The sequence below is a fragment of the Vollenhovia emeryi genome, unplaced genomic scaffold, assembly GCF_000949405.1.
Source record: "Vollenhovia emeryi isolate VEMERY1.0 unplaced genomic scaffold, V.emery_V1.0 DF939173.1, whole genome shotgun sequence".
In the NCBI taxonomy this organism is placed as follows: Eukaryota; Metazoa; Arthropoda; class Insecta; order Hymenoptera; family Formicidae; genus Vollenhovia; species Vollenhovia emeryi.
Window position 1 is genome coordinate 786343 of NW_011967193.1, and position 12941 is coordinate 799283.

Genomic DNA, 12941 nt, shown 5'->3' on the forward strand with positions numbered 1-12941 from the left:
TCTCACGTTTCATTAACGACCTCGGCTTGTCCCCGAATTCTCCAAGTCTGACCCACGTCTAATATAAAGTTCGAATTATCGCGCTCCGCGACCACCGAGCCGTACCTCGCGTCCAACGTTCGCGCATTCCGGTGCAGCGCAAGGTTCCACCACGCCATAGAGTAGATTAATAGAGGACTTACTTCTGCGGACGATCGAAAATACTTTCGCCGATGCCCTCCGCGCGATTCCACCTGAGAAAGTCAACGATCTCTGGGTGACAGCGTGCGGATCCATGATCAGAAATCCGTCGGCGAGCCGTACCGCCAGCGTCCGGGCGCTCGGAGACCCGCGGCTTTTCGATATACGCCCGCGTTCACCGCGGCCGTTCGCGACGGTCGCACGGGAAAATCAGCGATCTCGATCGCGAAGGAGAGATCCAGTCAAATCACCGAGGCAATCTTACTCAACCGCGTGCACTGGCACTACGTATATCCGTGGCACACATTGGCGCAACGTAGCCGTTCTACAAATCTAGATACTTCACTTCCACCCGATTCTGCCTCTGGACCGTTTCTTCCCGGTTTATCACCTGATCGCGTTGCCACGAGTCTCTCTCTCTCTCTCTCTCTCTTTCTTTCGCTCGCGCGAGAGAGAATCCGTGAATTACGATCGCGATAAACGCGATACTTTTCCACTTTACGGACGCAACTTAATGGAACGTTAAGTCCGCGGAGCGGTCCGATCTGAATTGTACTGGGGGCTTGATTTGCGAGGACCTCGCACGCGTTCTCCAAGTCCGATAGAAATGCGATGCTCCGCGTGAATTATGGTCCGTGATTCACATGGTCGGAGTAATCTCTTTTCGCTCCGCGATATCGGGAGACGGTTTCGCACGATACAAATCGCCAGGTCGTACTTTCTCACTTCACTTCGATCCCGTCGACGGACACCGATTCTACACTCTCGCGCGTCTTTCTCCTGCGATCGTCCGAAGGAATAATCACCTAACACGAAGAAATATTCTGTCGATCAACATTTTTGTTTTTGGCCGCCTTTAACGCGCAAAATTTTCAATTGAAGATTTCACTCGCTGCAGAATTGAACACAATTTCTGGCCTTCGGCGAGTATCGGGGGAAAAATCGACGCGGGTAAAATTCACAAGCGAGAACTTGCAATTGGCGCGACGGAGCTCCGGTCCAAGCAATCTTTCGAAAATCCTCTCGATCGCTGCCTCGCTGGACGCGTATCTGCACGAGAACTCACAGGTTTCACAGAACTCGCGCGTCCTTCTCTGCCGGAGTGAAGACGAGACGGGCCGCGCACAAAAGACGCACGCACGAAATCGGCCTCGATCAGCGTGGAACGGTCCCGGCGGCGGACTCGCGACGCGCGCGCGCGCGAGGACGCGTCGCAGGCGATCGCGGGCGATCTACGGGATCGCGGACGTCGGGGACCGCTCGGCGCTCGGCTCTCGGAGCGAGTGTATGCGTAATCGCAGCGGTATAAGGTGGCCGCGATGCGGTTTCACGCGATGCAGGGAGAAGGGGGTTACATCAGAGAGAATACGAAGAGTCCGCGCTGGGCTCGGCTCGATTTGTCGTTGACGGCGAGGACTACGACGACGACGGCAATGACGACACGACGCGCGAGTTCGCGCCGTGGCCGTGGCACCGCTTCGCCTCCGCTTCGTTTCACGAGCGCCGACGACGGGGCCAACCAACGGCCGTCCAGATCCAGCTGGGTACCACGATCACGCTGGTCCGACTCGACGCGAGAGACCATGGCGCGTATGCACGAGGCAAGGCGGACCCGACAGCACAAACCGGCACGAAGGAACGACTTCGACGGCGCGGAGCGCGAGCGAGAGGGGCCCGACGGGGCCTAATCTGACCGGAGGGGCCTCCTATGCCCCCTTCGCGCTAACTCTCCCTCGGCGAAAGGTGGTCGCCGACCGCGCGAGATGCTGCGCTCGCGGCTCGGGGGACCACCGAGATTTTCCTTGTCGACCACGCGTTCGGTATCAAAAACCATACTTTTCTTGTGTCGGGGAAACTTTACACAAATTGCACGGACAGCTTCAGACGCTCAATTGTGCACAAAATTGCGAGTACAATTGGCGCAAATGTTACATTATTCTTTACGGGAAAGTAAGCTTATCAAGTTTGAGTAGCGAGCTACGACCCTTTCCCTTAGGGAATCCTTATTTATAACACTTATTTCGAAAATTTATCTCTTTTAATTCATTTTACAAAGTCTTCGTGCTACCGAGAACTCACGAACGTGCGTCCACAGGCCCCTCCAGTCGAGGTTCTTATTTCGCTTGGGCGGGAGAGATCTCGGATTCAAACAACGCATCGCGTGGCTGCTCCCGCGCCACGCCGACTAAATATTTCGCAGAATATATATTAAGATATTAGTCACGTAACCTGCGTGGACCTCCGCCACTATTAGCTTCGCAAGCAAAGTGATTTCCACGCGATCTCGGAGCACGTGATCGATGTCCAGAACACGTGATATTTTAGTCTTGAGACACCAATAACATTTTCTTTTGTTAATAACAGCCGACTCGCTAAGATAATTGTAAACTTCCTCGTTTCTATTGAGTCGAATTCACTTATCATTGTTCTACTTTCTACTGGGCGTCGATTTTCAAACAACGTTCACGTTACTCCAAGCATAATTCCGAATACATAAAACACAATTGTGTGAAGAATTATAATAGAAAGTAATTGCGACGGTCAATAAGAAAGTAAATTGTAACAAGTTTAACAATTGTAATGTGCATTTCAATATGATCCACTCGTTAAGCTTCTCGCAACATTTCTCGCGTGCGTTGTGTGAAGATATTTTGAAAAGGCCAACTTTAATCATTAAATTCAGGTCTTGCCAACGAGGTTGCAGTCCCCAGATACGAATCTTATTCTGTTATCAACTCTTCGACTCATTGTCAGACCGCGTATCTATCTGGCGTCGTTGGCTGAACGTGCGAGGGGTCGTGTTTCCATTCGCAGATAATTCACGAGAGCGTTCGCGTTCAGGAATATTTAAATAGAGGAGAAACCTTCTCCTTCGTCTCTTATCTCACAAATTAACATTTGTATTAATGTGTCTGCAGTTTTATACATTCAATGATCCTTTCATGGTTAAATCGGGACAGTTTGATATGATTTATTGTTAAATTATTAAAGTTAACGCGAACATAGCATATCGCAACCTCTCTCTCTCTCCCTCTCTCTCTCTCCCTCTCTCTCTCTCCCTCTATCTCTCCCTTTGATGCTGCTACTTCGTTCAACTTGAGTGACTCTAGTACTCCGAGTACGTCAAATTCACTCGAGCAGTTATGAGCACCGGAGGAATTACATCAAATTCGGTTCGGTAATCAAACAAATAGCGCATTCCTGCGTCAGATAATGTGCCGCTGAAATATCTTCCGTTCCAGACACCAGCTGATTGCAAAATTAAACAACCGAGACGGGCGGCGCGATAACAGTTTTATCACAAAGATAATAATTTTAAAGTCTGAACGCTCTCAGCGATACAAACCCGATATCTAAATCCCGCCTGCAATAACTGCATTTATATGCACCATAATTTCATTCAGTGCAAATTTAAATCAAACAATTAAGAGGATCCCTCAGCCATCTTTTTTACCGACACAGTCAAATATAGTTTTTGCGCTTGTAATTCTTTTTATTAGCTTCCATGCACGAAGTAATACCAGGATAAGTTGTGAACCGCACAGCAGAACATTTTCATACTTGAAACACTCAGGTCAGAAGTTTAATAAAAATAACATCAGCATTTAAAAGTTTCAGTTCGTAGTTCTAACTAAATTTGAAATTGGCTTTATAAAATTGCAAAATTCTTCCACACGATTGAAGTACGCGTAGAGACAACACCAGGGACAGTCGACTTTATATGAAAAAAGAAGAGAAATTAAAAATATCACTTTATAAATGATTGAGGTTAGCTGACCTCAATCACGTACGACTGTCCCTCGTTTTGTCTTTATGCGTACTTTAATCGGGTGGAAGAATTTTGTAATTTTATAAAGCCAATTTCAAATTTAGTTAGAACTACGAATGGAAATTTTCAAATATCTTTTTTTATTAGACTTCTGAACTGAGTGTTTCAAGTATAAAAATGTTCTGCTATGCGGTCCGCAACTTATCCTGGTATTATTTTGTACATAAAAGCTAATAAAAAGAATTACAAGCGCAAAAACTGTATTTGACTGTGTCGGTAAAAAAGATGGCTGAAGGATCTCCTTAAGCACCACTATAAATATTCGTCCTAAATATTATCCTAAAATTATTAATTAACAGAATGCCATGTCTTTTAACGTTGACGTGTTCTCGTAACATTTACGTTAAACGCGGTTCTATTGTTTAATGCGGAACGATCTGAAGAAGCGTCAGCCAAAAGCTGCGAGCCATCCTCGATAAACTCACCGGACAAGCTAATCGCCGCACATGATACGCGCGCGAAATCATTTACGTTGATCGGCAGAAGCGGCGCGACGGAGTGGCTGCTGGGTTTGCTGATCATTCCGATTTGCTCAATTTGACCGGGGCATGAGTAGAGCCACGTGCCGGGTGTTGGTTGAAGATTCCCGCAGCGTTGCCAGTCCACAGTTGTCTTCATTCCAACCATTGACACCGTTCAAGTACTTCACGACAAGATGGCAACGTTGACAGTGGCGCGCGAGCGTGCTGCTGGCGCGATGCTCCGAGTCCGACGCCTAAATCGAGAGGCGCAGTTTACGGTGGTCCAGCGGATGCTGAGGAAGCTCGGAGCCGCCGCGAGGGAAACCGAGCTGTGGTAGCGGGCGATCGTAGAAAATGGTACGGAAGAATGGGGACCGGAGGGATCTCTGTCTTCTCTATCTATACGCACGCATAACACGCACACAGACACATGTATTTATAGCTTCCTGACTAGCCGGCATCGGCAGAAGACTACGCGGCCCGTCTCTTGGTCCGTGTTTGGGCGCCACCGATATCCCGATAGCCCGGAGTGGGAAGCTTGGAATTACCTATCGGTGGGCGAATATTGATGAATAGCGCGAGTGATCTCATTCGAGAGTTTACTCGGGAGGGCAACGATCGACTTAGAACCCCGTACGTCTGGAGTAGAATAGGGCTTGGGGGCACCCAATAATTCATATATTTTCTAAAAGAGAGAAACCTATTTTCTATATCGAGGAGAAATTACGGCATTAGCAATAATAGTTTAATCGCATAATAATAATACGGTATATGGATTTACATAGTAATTTAAGTGGCTACCTCTCTCTCTCCGGCTGTGCCTGGCCCTAAAGGCCGTTTACACTTGTGCTTGATTTATATCTTGAAGGACCGAGTTAAAAATTTAGTTGAATAATAATTTCATTATTATTGGAGGAAAGTCCCCTATTATGAGATAGGCTCCTAGTTTCTGCTAAGCATCGTCTGTTGGTTCCATCATGAATTTATTGCCCTTGGAGTGAAATCCGTTTAGCGGCAAGTTCATTGTTAGTTCGTGTAATCGTTGCGAAAAAAGATTTGTGATTGAATTTGGACGTTGAAGACCTGCTATCTCATATTAGAACCCTATCGCTTTATAGAGGATTTTCCTTTACTATCCGATACGATCAGTCGTTCGGTATTGCGTTACCCGTTCCGTCATATGCCGATTTCCGACTGGGTATATCTTGCACCTTATAGTATCGCTAATCCCAATGACGTTAATCCTGCTTGTCGATGATCTACGGCGTCTTAGAGCACCGCTATCTCGACGAACGTCTGGATCCATTACGCTATTCGTTGTTGCGCCGAATGACTGGCGAGGATTTATAGACGCGTGTAGGCACTGTCCTCCCCGGAGTGAATGGATTTTATCATTTCATAGAGCCCCGTGAAATTCCTCGTGGCCGGCCGACAATGACGGCCAATCAACAAACCATTCTGATCACTCGCGTACGTCGATTACAAAAGGAAACGCTCGAACGTGCCCGTCCAGAAATTTTACCGATCCCCGTGACCCCGCGGCGACTTTTCCTCGAGCGTCACTGTTCGCTCATTTTATTTCGATTGAGTTACATCGCCCTTCGTGAAGGCGTGAAACGCGCGTAAAACGATACGCGTGAAATAGAACGCGTTTCCTGCAACGTTCAAGCTGCATTTTTCCTCCCGACAATCGAATTATTTGATTCGTTTCAGCTGGATAAGTTTCTGTTTTCCTTCTGCGGTCACCAAAATGGCGATCTGTTGCGGAAACCGCGGCCAGGTAACACGAAACCGTTGCGCTACATTTTCCGCGGGTTAATCACCGATGACGCAGACGGCGCGATAATAAGTGCGACAACTGCAGCGAGTTTATCTCAAGAGTATTATAAATGATAAAAACCATTCATTTCGAGGAGGACAGTGCTTATATATTTATATGTGCTTATCACGTTATATACGTACTTATGTATTTATATTATACATTTATAAATTGTCGTGGTAAAAAATCAGTTTCCCTTCTTTCCGTTCAATTTTTACAAATACATCTACGAACGCGCAGAACGGTTTCCTTCCGTTTATCGGCAAAAAGAAAAAATTACTGAAATAGCTCGTACGGTGTAAAAAGTCACGGAAATTATTGCCTGTTCAACGGACTTTATGATCTCCCAAGTGCGCAGCGAATTACAAAGTAATGTCACGCTACTCTTCAAACGCACGGCTTAATAGGAGATATAAATGTGGCCATTTCTATTTCTATCCAGACTGACCTTGCACCGCGATATTAATAGATAGTAAATCGCTGTGCAAATACAGATTGCGATAGCGTTGCTACAGCGAGTTCGTCGCACCTGCTTGTTAGGTGAATTGATAAATTCCAGCACTACTCTTTATATGGATTCAATTGCGTTACGATACGTAGAACGGATATTACATTCTTTGCATCGGATAATGTTCAAGTTTGTGGCGCGCGATAAAAAGGACATTAATTTTTACACAGATGGCCATTTGTTGTATTGCTGAACGGTTTTAGTTAATTTCTCAACCTTTTCCAAATCTTATGTACCGTTTTGAATAATGGCACTGTGAAATATATTGTGAATACGATCACACTTTAAAAGATAGGAATGTGACTACGGCACATATTTCAAATCAAGCGCCGCAGACACGATATAGCGATTTCTGGTTACATTTCTTCGTCAGCCGCACTGTGTCACTAAACGCGGATCAATTCAAATTAATTTTATGCTAGTAAACTTATCAAATTGACGAACTGGTAAAGAAAAAGATGGATGTGCTGTCCATTTATGGAAAATAAGATTCTTTCTATTTTCTTTGTATACTTTGCTAACAATACGCTCGATTTTTATCTTGGTATATTATGATTTTGTATAATAAAATAACTATTATAAATGTTGGTTTTATAAGAAGAAGAACAGAAAAATGCTTCTTCAAAATAGAATCTCTTCTGTAATACAAAATTATGAAATGCAAAGTTCTTGTAAAACGAAAGAGTTCATACGCAATAACAAATAAGAACTTGAAATATCATTAAGTATATTACGCAGAAATGTTTTGAAATTTCAAAATCTTTCTTCAAAATTTCAAAATTGCAACCACTGTGTATTACAGTGTATCGCATCCTTGGCCAACTGTTCAAAGCATTGGTAGATCAACGCGTTAGGGCCTGAGCAGGATGGTTGTCTTATACCCTTAAGACAGCCTTAAGACAATGTTTTACGTTTTAAGCCTCTGTCTTGAGGTAATGCACAATAACTGTTTTATGTCTGAAGAGTACAAGACAGCCATTCTGCTCAGGTCCTTACTTTAAGACAAACATTTAAAACACAAAACATTGTCTTACAAGACAGTCATTCTGCTCAGGCCCTTAGACTGATGGCAGAGAACGATCCGTAAACGCTCAAGACTGCCTTAAGTCGTAGACATAGAGCAAGGCAGAGGAAAACTCAAGTCGTATACATTAGACTTTCACAACGTAAGTTTTTCTCTGCCTTGCCTCACGTCTACGTAAGACAATCTCAGGCCCGGTTGTTCGCCAAACGTTGTTTAACTTTGAGCTTAGTTTAGTTGGTTCTCTGTCTCTTTCCAACTGTTACCTACTTTAGAAAGAGACAAACACTAATTAAACCAAGATTAGAGCCAAGCGACGTTTGGTGAAACCGGGCCTTAAGCGTTTACGGAGCGTTCTCTGCCACGAGCCTTTACGAAAAGGGAGCAGCCGGCATCGTGACCTGTTCGCAAGGTGGAGGGGGTTTCCAATTGACACGACGCCATTAACCGTACGTCCAGCGACGCGTGTATGGCTCTGTTTGTCAGTTCTGCTGTTATCCCGAGGCGATTCGAGCATTCGAATCTTGGTGACCGTGGCGGCAGTCGAGGCTCGCGAGAGAAATCCGATTGAAATCACCTTTTCTCGTCCGCACCCCCGTGAAATCGTGAGTAACAGGCGGGAGAGGGACGACTTTTGAAAACAACTCGGTGCTGGTGCTCGACTCGTGAATCGACTCGTCGCATCGTGTGCCATGGCGACGGAGAACGCGCGACTGGTATCCGGAGTCTCGGCGTCAATGTCGCGCCGGGGGGCGGGCAGTGTCGTGTCTCGTTTGAAAGTCTACTTTTGCATCAATATTTCTGCACGCGTTTGGCCACTTTACGCGAGCAAAATGCAACGTCCGCGTCCGAATTAATCCTTTCCGCTTCGTGTAACATGAGCCTGCAGCGCTAGCAACTATCGGCGCACTTTTGACGCGTCTTCGAGATCGGCGTTTGAGCAAGTGTCGCAAGCGTACGGTAGCGCGATTATTCGAACGTAGAATTGATTTTGCACGTTGACGCGATTTGATTTCTATCCCGACGAGGCTTCTACGTGCGGGTCACTCAACACGCATTTACGTTGGCAGCTCTGATGCGCGTCGACGCCCAAGTTTTGCGACGGCCGCTCAATAACATCATCGCAGTCGGCGAGATCACGCTCGAAGCGCGCTTTACGTTCTCTCATATTCAAACTTTGATTTCAGTGTAAACAATGGCGATCTTGGAATCCTGTTGGTCGCCGTGCATCTGGTCGAACAGCATTAAGACCGGCTGTAAGGCTATAGCGTTTTACACAGTGGTGAGTGCTGCCCCTTAATTGCAGACTAACAAGCTTCGTGGAAAATTAGATGTAGCGAATCATATCTAACGGAATACGTCTTTAAGACTCTGCAGAGTCTTTACTGCGCGAGTAATCGATATTTATTTTCTTTTTAGGCAATCAGTATAGTGTTGATTACGCTGATATGCTATCAACTGGCTGGTGGCGATTCTACGCAGCTGTACAACCCGTTATTCGAAGCCGATGTAAGAGGATGTAAGTATGATATTAATCGAATGGCAGTGTTTTAAATGAAAATGTAAATTTTAAGAGACTAACTTGCGCAGGCATAGCTCGCTTTAAGGATTTTCTAAGATTTTCGCGCATTTGCCCTGAGATGAAGAGGATTTAATTATTAGTCACACACGTTGAAGTGCGGTAGTCGTAAATAGAAAAACGTTCCAACTCTTACTTTTAAACAAAACTGAAATACATCGTATACGAGTTCATTAGGGAATCACAAGTACAACTTCCGCATCGATGATTCAACATTTGCGATGACTAAAGTCTGATCTACAATATCGACTGATTCTTTCGCAAGGTCGTATCTCGATTTTACGCAATGTTTCTGCTTAAACAATCATTTAGGATCAGAACGAGTGTTTAAACAGGAAAACCCCGGAAATTGTGTAAAATCGAGATACGACCTTGCGAAAGGGATTTAGCCTTTTTTTTTAAACTTCGTTTGAACCTGGGCAATATTTTTCGCAATAAATTTTCTGTATTAAAACATTTGCCGGTTAATGTCGACTAAAAAGCTTGATTATTGTTATTTATTACTGGCAACTTAAAGAGATTTCTATGTTCGAATTAATATGCTTAAAAAGTTGATCAGCAATGTACAATTGTACAATGTAGAATTTATCAGCTTACATGAATTTTTGGAAAGTGTTGACTACGAGATAAAATGTTTCTAGACACAAAGAGCACATTGTAGATCAGGCTTAAGGATCTCTAAAAATCTATTGGCATATGAAACTACGCATGCAATTGACGCACACAACCTTGTCTCAACGAACTTCGAAGGTCTTTTTCTGTTTTATGCGAAGTTTTATGCTAATTCCTGATTAATGCGAATAGCAAAAGTGACAGAAAGTTCATTTATACGAAACAAAGAGACAAAATCCTACAAACTTTTGCATTATCAAGATATAAATAATAGAATTTCATTCTCTGACACTCTAAGCTGATGGGTAAGTGATTTCATGTTTCCCTGTTCAAGTTCCGATTGCCATTTCTATTTCGATCACATTGTAAACTATGATCGTTAGCCAAATTTCACTTATCTCGTGGAAAATAAACCATTTTAATCACCCAATCTTGAAGCACTCACTTACGCTTCATCTTAGAGAGTGAGATTCATTTAACTGCTATCGTTGATAGCTGGAAGCAGAGCCGAAACGTCCGATGGACAATTACATATTCTATTAGTTATCAAAGATTGATTAACGTTAATTTACACATTCTTAAAGCACACCTTTTATTACTTGTTACTTGCTAATTTGGTCATTAAGAGTCTCGAATTATTTATTTATTTGCTGGAATATAATTGAATCGATGGGTACAAAAACCACTGAGTCCAGAAATGTTTGAAACCGACTTTATGGCGTAAATGAGCTTGTTGACTCTAGACAAAATCATAGACCTTAGACAACTTTTGGACTCATATGGTTTCTGCAACTCATCGATTCAATTTTATTGTTTCTAATATTTCTACGTAACATTTTAAGGTAAAATAAAATAAAATTTACTTAATATTATATCTACCAAAGCTGTCGAAATGACCATGGTTCATAATTTTTTATGAAAATTACTTAAATTTATAACGGTGCGCCTTTCATAACTTTCGTTGCAATATATAAATGTTTAAATTAATCAATTAACTTTTTCTCTTCATCTTTTCCCTTCAAAGAGAGATACGGTATTCAACTAATAGAAATTAATTGTTAGGGCTTTTAATTAATCTCATTAGTTCATAAGTTTATTACTTTACTAGTTTATATATAGGCTTTTAACATTTATAATATTTTTAGTATTCTATTCAAAAACTGAGAGACGTCCGAATTTTTAGCTATGCCAGTTGTCGGAGGCTTTTTCATCTTCTATCTGCTCCTGTTGATCGTATGCGCTTTGCTAATGGTGTACGGCATAAAAGAAGGTGTACGAGGATGGTTATTGCCCTGGCTCGTTGGATGGTTCATCGTTTGCTTGTTCCAGTTAGTCTTCGGATTGTGGCTCTTAGGCGGTTATTATATTTACGTGAGTTCTTTATTTTGACGACTCTGTTGTCGTTCGATAAAAGCTTGCAATCATATCACTTCTTTATGTTTTTACCTCAGTTGGACTCTGTATTCGCGACATTATGCAATTGGCTTTGGATGTCTTACAACGTAAGTGTGCTTCGTTTCAGCGTTACTCAAACTATTTCCGGTCTTCGTATCTCTCGCCTTATTTTTTACAGATATACTGTTGGCTGGTTGTGTTGTCAATGTACAAAATATTTGCGAAGCTGCAGTCTCCAAACATAGAACTTTTGTGGCCTTGAAGGAAAGTGCAATGTACAACAGCAATGCGTATACATCTATTGCCACCAAAGTAAGGAAGAATCTCCATTTCCATTTGCTCGTAAACTCGACGCAAGAATGCATGAATTTGTTAATAATAACGTAAAGTTCTCCATTCGTTTTAATATATATATACATTCGAAATGTTTCAACAGACGTCTAAGAAAGCGAATTCGCCTTTTCATCGATCTATAGATATTTTTACAATGTTAGGATCACTTTACAATGGATCTTGAAGATTTGTATGACACGTATTTTTAATACAATGTACATTCGACTGTATTCATTTTTAATAACGCTTTTAAGAATCTTATAAAAGATTTTAGGCTACGTTAAACAAAACTCAATTATATTTTTGTATTTATTACGTATATGTAACGTTCAATTAACATTGATCATGTCGTAGCGCCTTTTTACTTAAGTTTCGATAATGTATGTACAACTAGTTACTCGATGAGAAGGTAAGCTTTTTTTTTATTTCATGACGAAAGACTGAGAGAGGCCTTTTGAAATATCCGTCCGGATCATCATAATAAGCTTAGAATCTCGTTGAACAAATCAAAATAATACTAATAAGCATCATGTTAGTTGAAATTCGTGTTAGCCTTAGTAGCACAGTGCATTGAACAAACGTTGGTTAAACTTTGGCCCTATATTTGGTTGAATTGGGCCAACGTTAAGCCAATGCACTGTGCTACACTAGGGAGGTCTTTTTACATGGCCACCGTTGTTCTGAGCATGTTGAGAGATTATACAATTTTTCTACGAACTATTTTTTCTACAGCAATAGTCCAATTATATATTATAAATCCTTACTCGACATAGAAATAAGCATCTATTTATATTATACAAGCAATTTATATTAAGAATAAATAAATATTCCATTATTACTATCTTTCATTAAAAAAATGCATATAATTCCGTACATTATTATTCTTCCTTCCTGATATACAAAGTCCCTACTGCATAACATAATATTTAATGATTCTGTAATTACAAATATACGCTTTCGGCTGGCAGAAAAATTATAACTGACAACTTTTACTTTCAACAGTTCTTATATTCCCTGTGCTACACAGTAGATGGCATGACAATTCACTTTATTCGAGGAAAGAAATTTATCTACAAACGATATTCTCACATAGAAATACAAAAGATCAATTTTATAATAAGAAAATTTATATATTTTTTAAATACTTATAGAAAAATAATAGATTTTAATACGATATTTTGACATGATAAAGTACCATTATTTA

General features: G+C 42.1%; 2 protein-coding genes and 1 pseudogene across 7 annotated transcripts in view; 2 read left to right on the plus strand and 1 right to left on the minus strand.

Annotated features, from left to right (window-relative positions):
- LOC105563639 (rho guanine nucleotide exchange factor 17) overlaps positions 1–215 on the minus strand; it is an 81653-nt gene extending 81438 nt beyond the window's left edge. For all 5 annotated transcript variants that reach the window (XR_001009053.1, XM_012015391.1, XM_012015390.1 and 2 more), the window contains exon 1: positions 183–215. The gene's annotated coding sequence lies outside the window, so the exon portion shown is untranslated. The remainder of the gene's footprint in view (positions 1–182) is intronic.
- Positions 216–1469: 1254 nt separating this feature from the next.
- Positions 1470–2193, plus strand: LOC105563656 (annotated as a pseudogene).
- Positions 2194–4747: 2554 nt separating this feature from the next.
- LOC105563640 lies at positions 4748–12571 on the plus strand. Of its 2 annotated transcripts, none has more exons than XM_012015393.1 (6): positions 4748–4827; positions 9006–9100; positions 9238–9337; positions 11193–11380; positions 11461–11511; positions 11583–12571. In XM_012015393.1, the coding sequence occupies exons 2-6, from the start codon at positions 9014–9016 to the stop codon at positions 11664–11666; spliced, it is 510 nt and encodes a 169-aa protein (XP_011870783.1). In that variant the 5' UTR covers positions 4748–4827; positions 9006–9013; the 3' UTR covers positions 11667–12571. The 2 variants fall into 2 exon arrangements, with proteins under 2 accessions (XP_011870783.1, XP_011870782.1); XM_012015392.1 differs by lacking the exon at positions 4748–4827 and adding an exon at positions 8222–8423.
- The last annotated feature ends 370 nt before the right edge of the window (positions 12572–12941 follow it).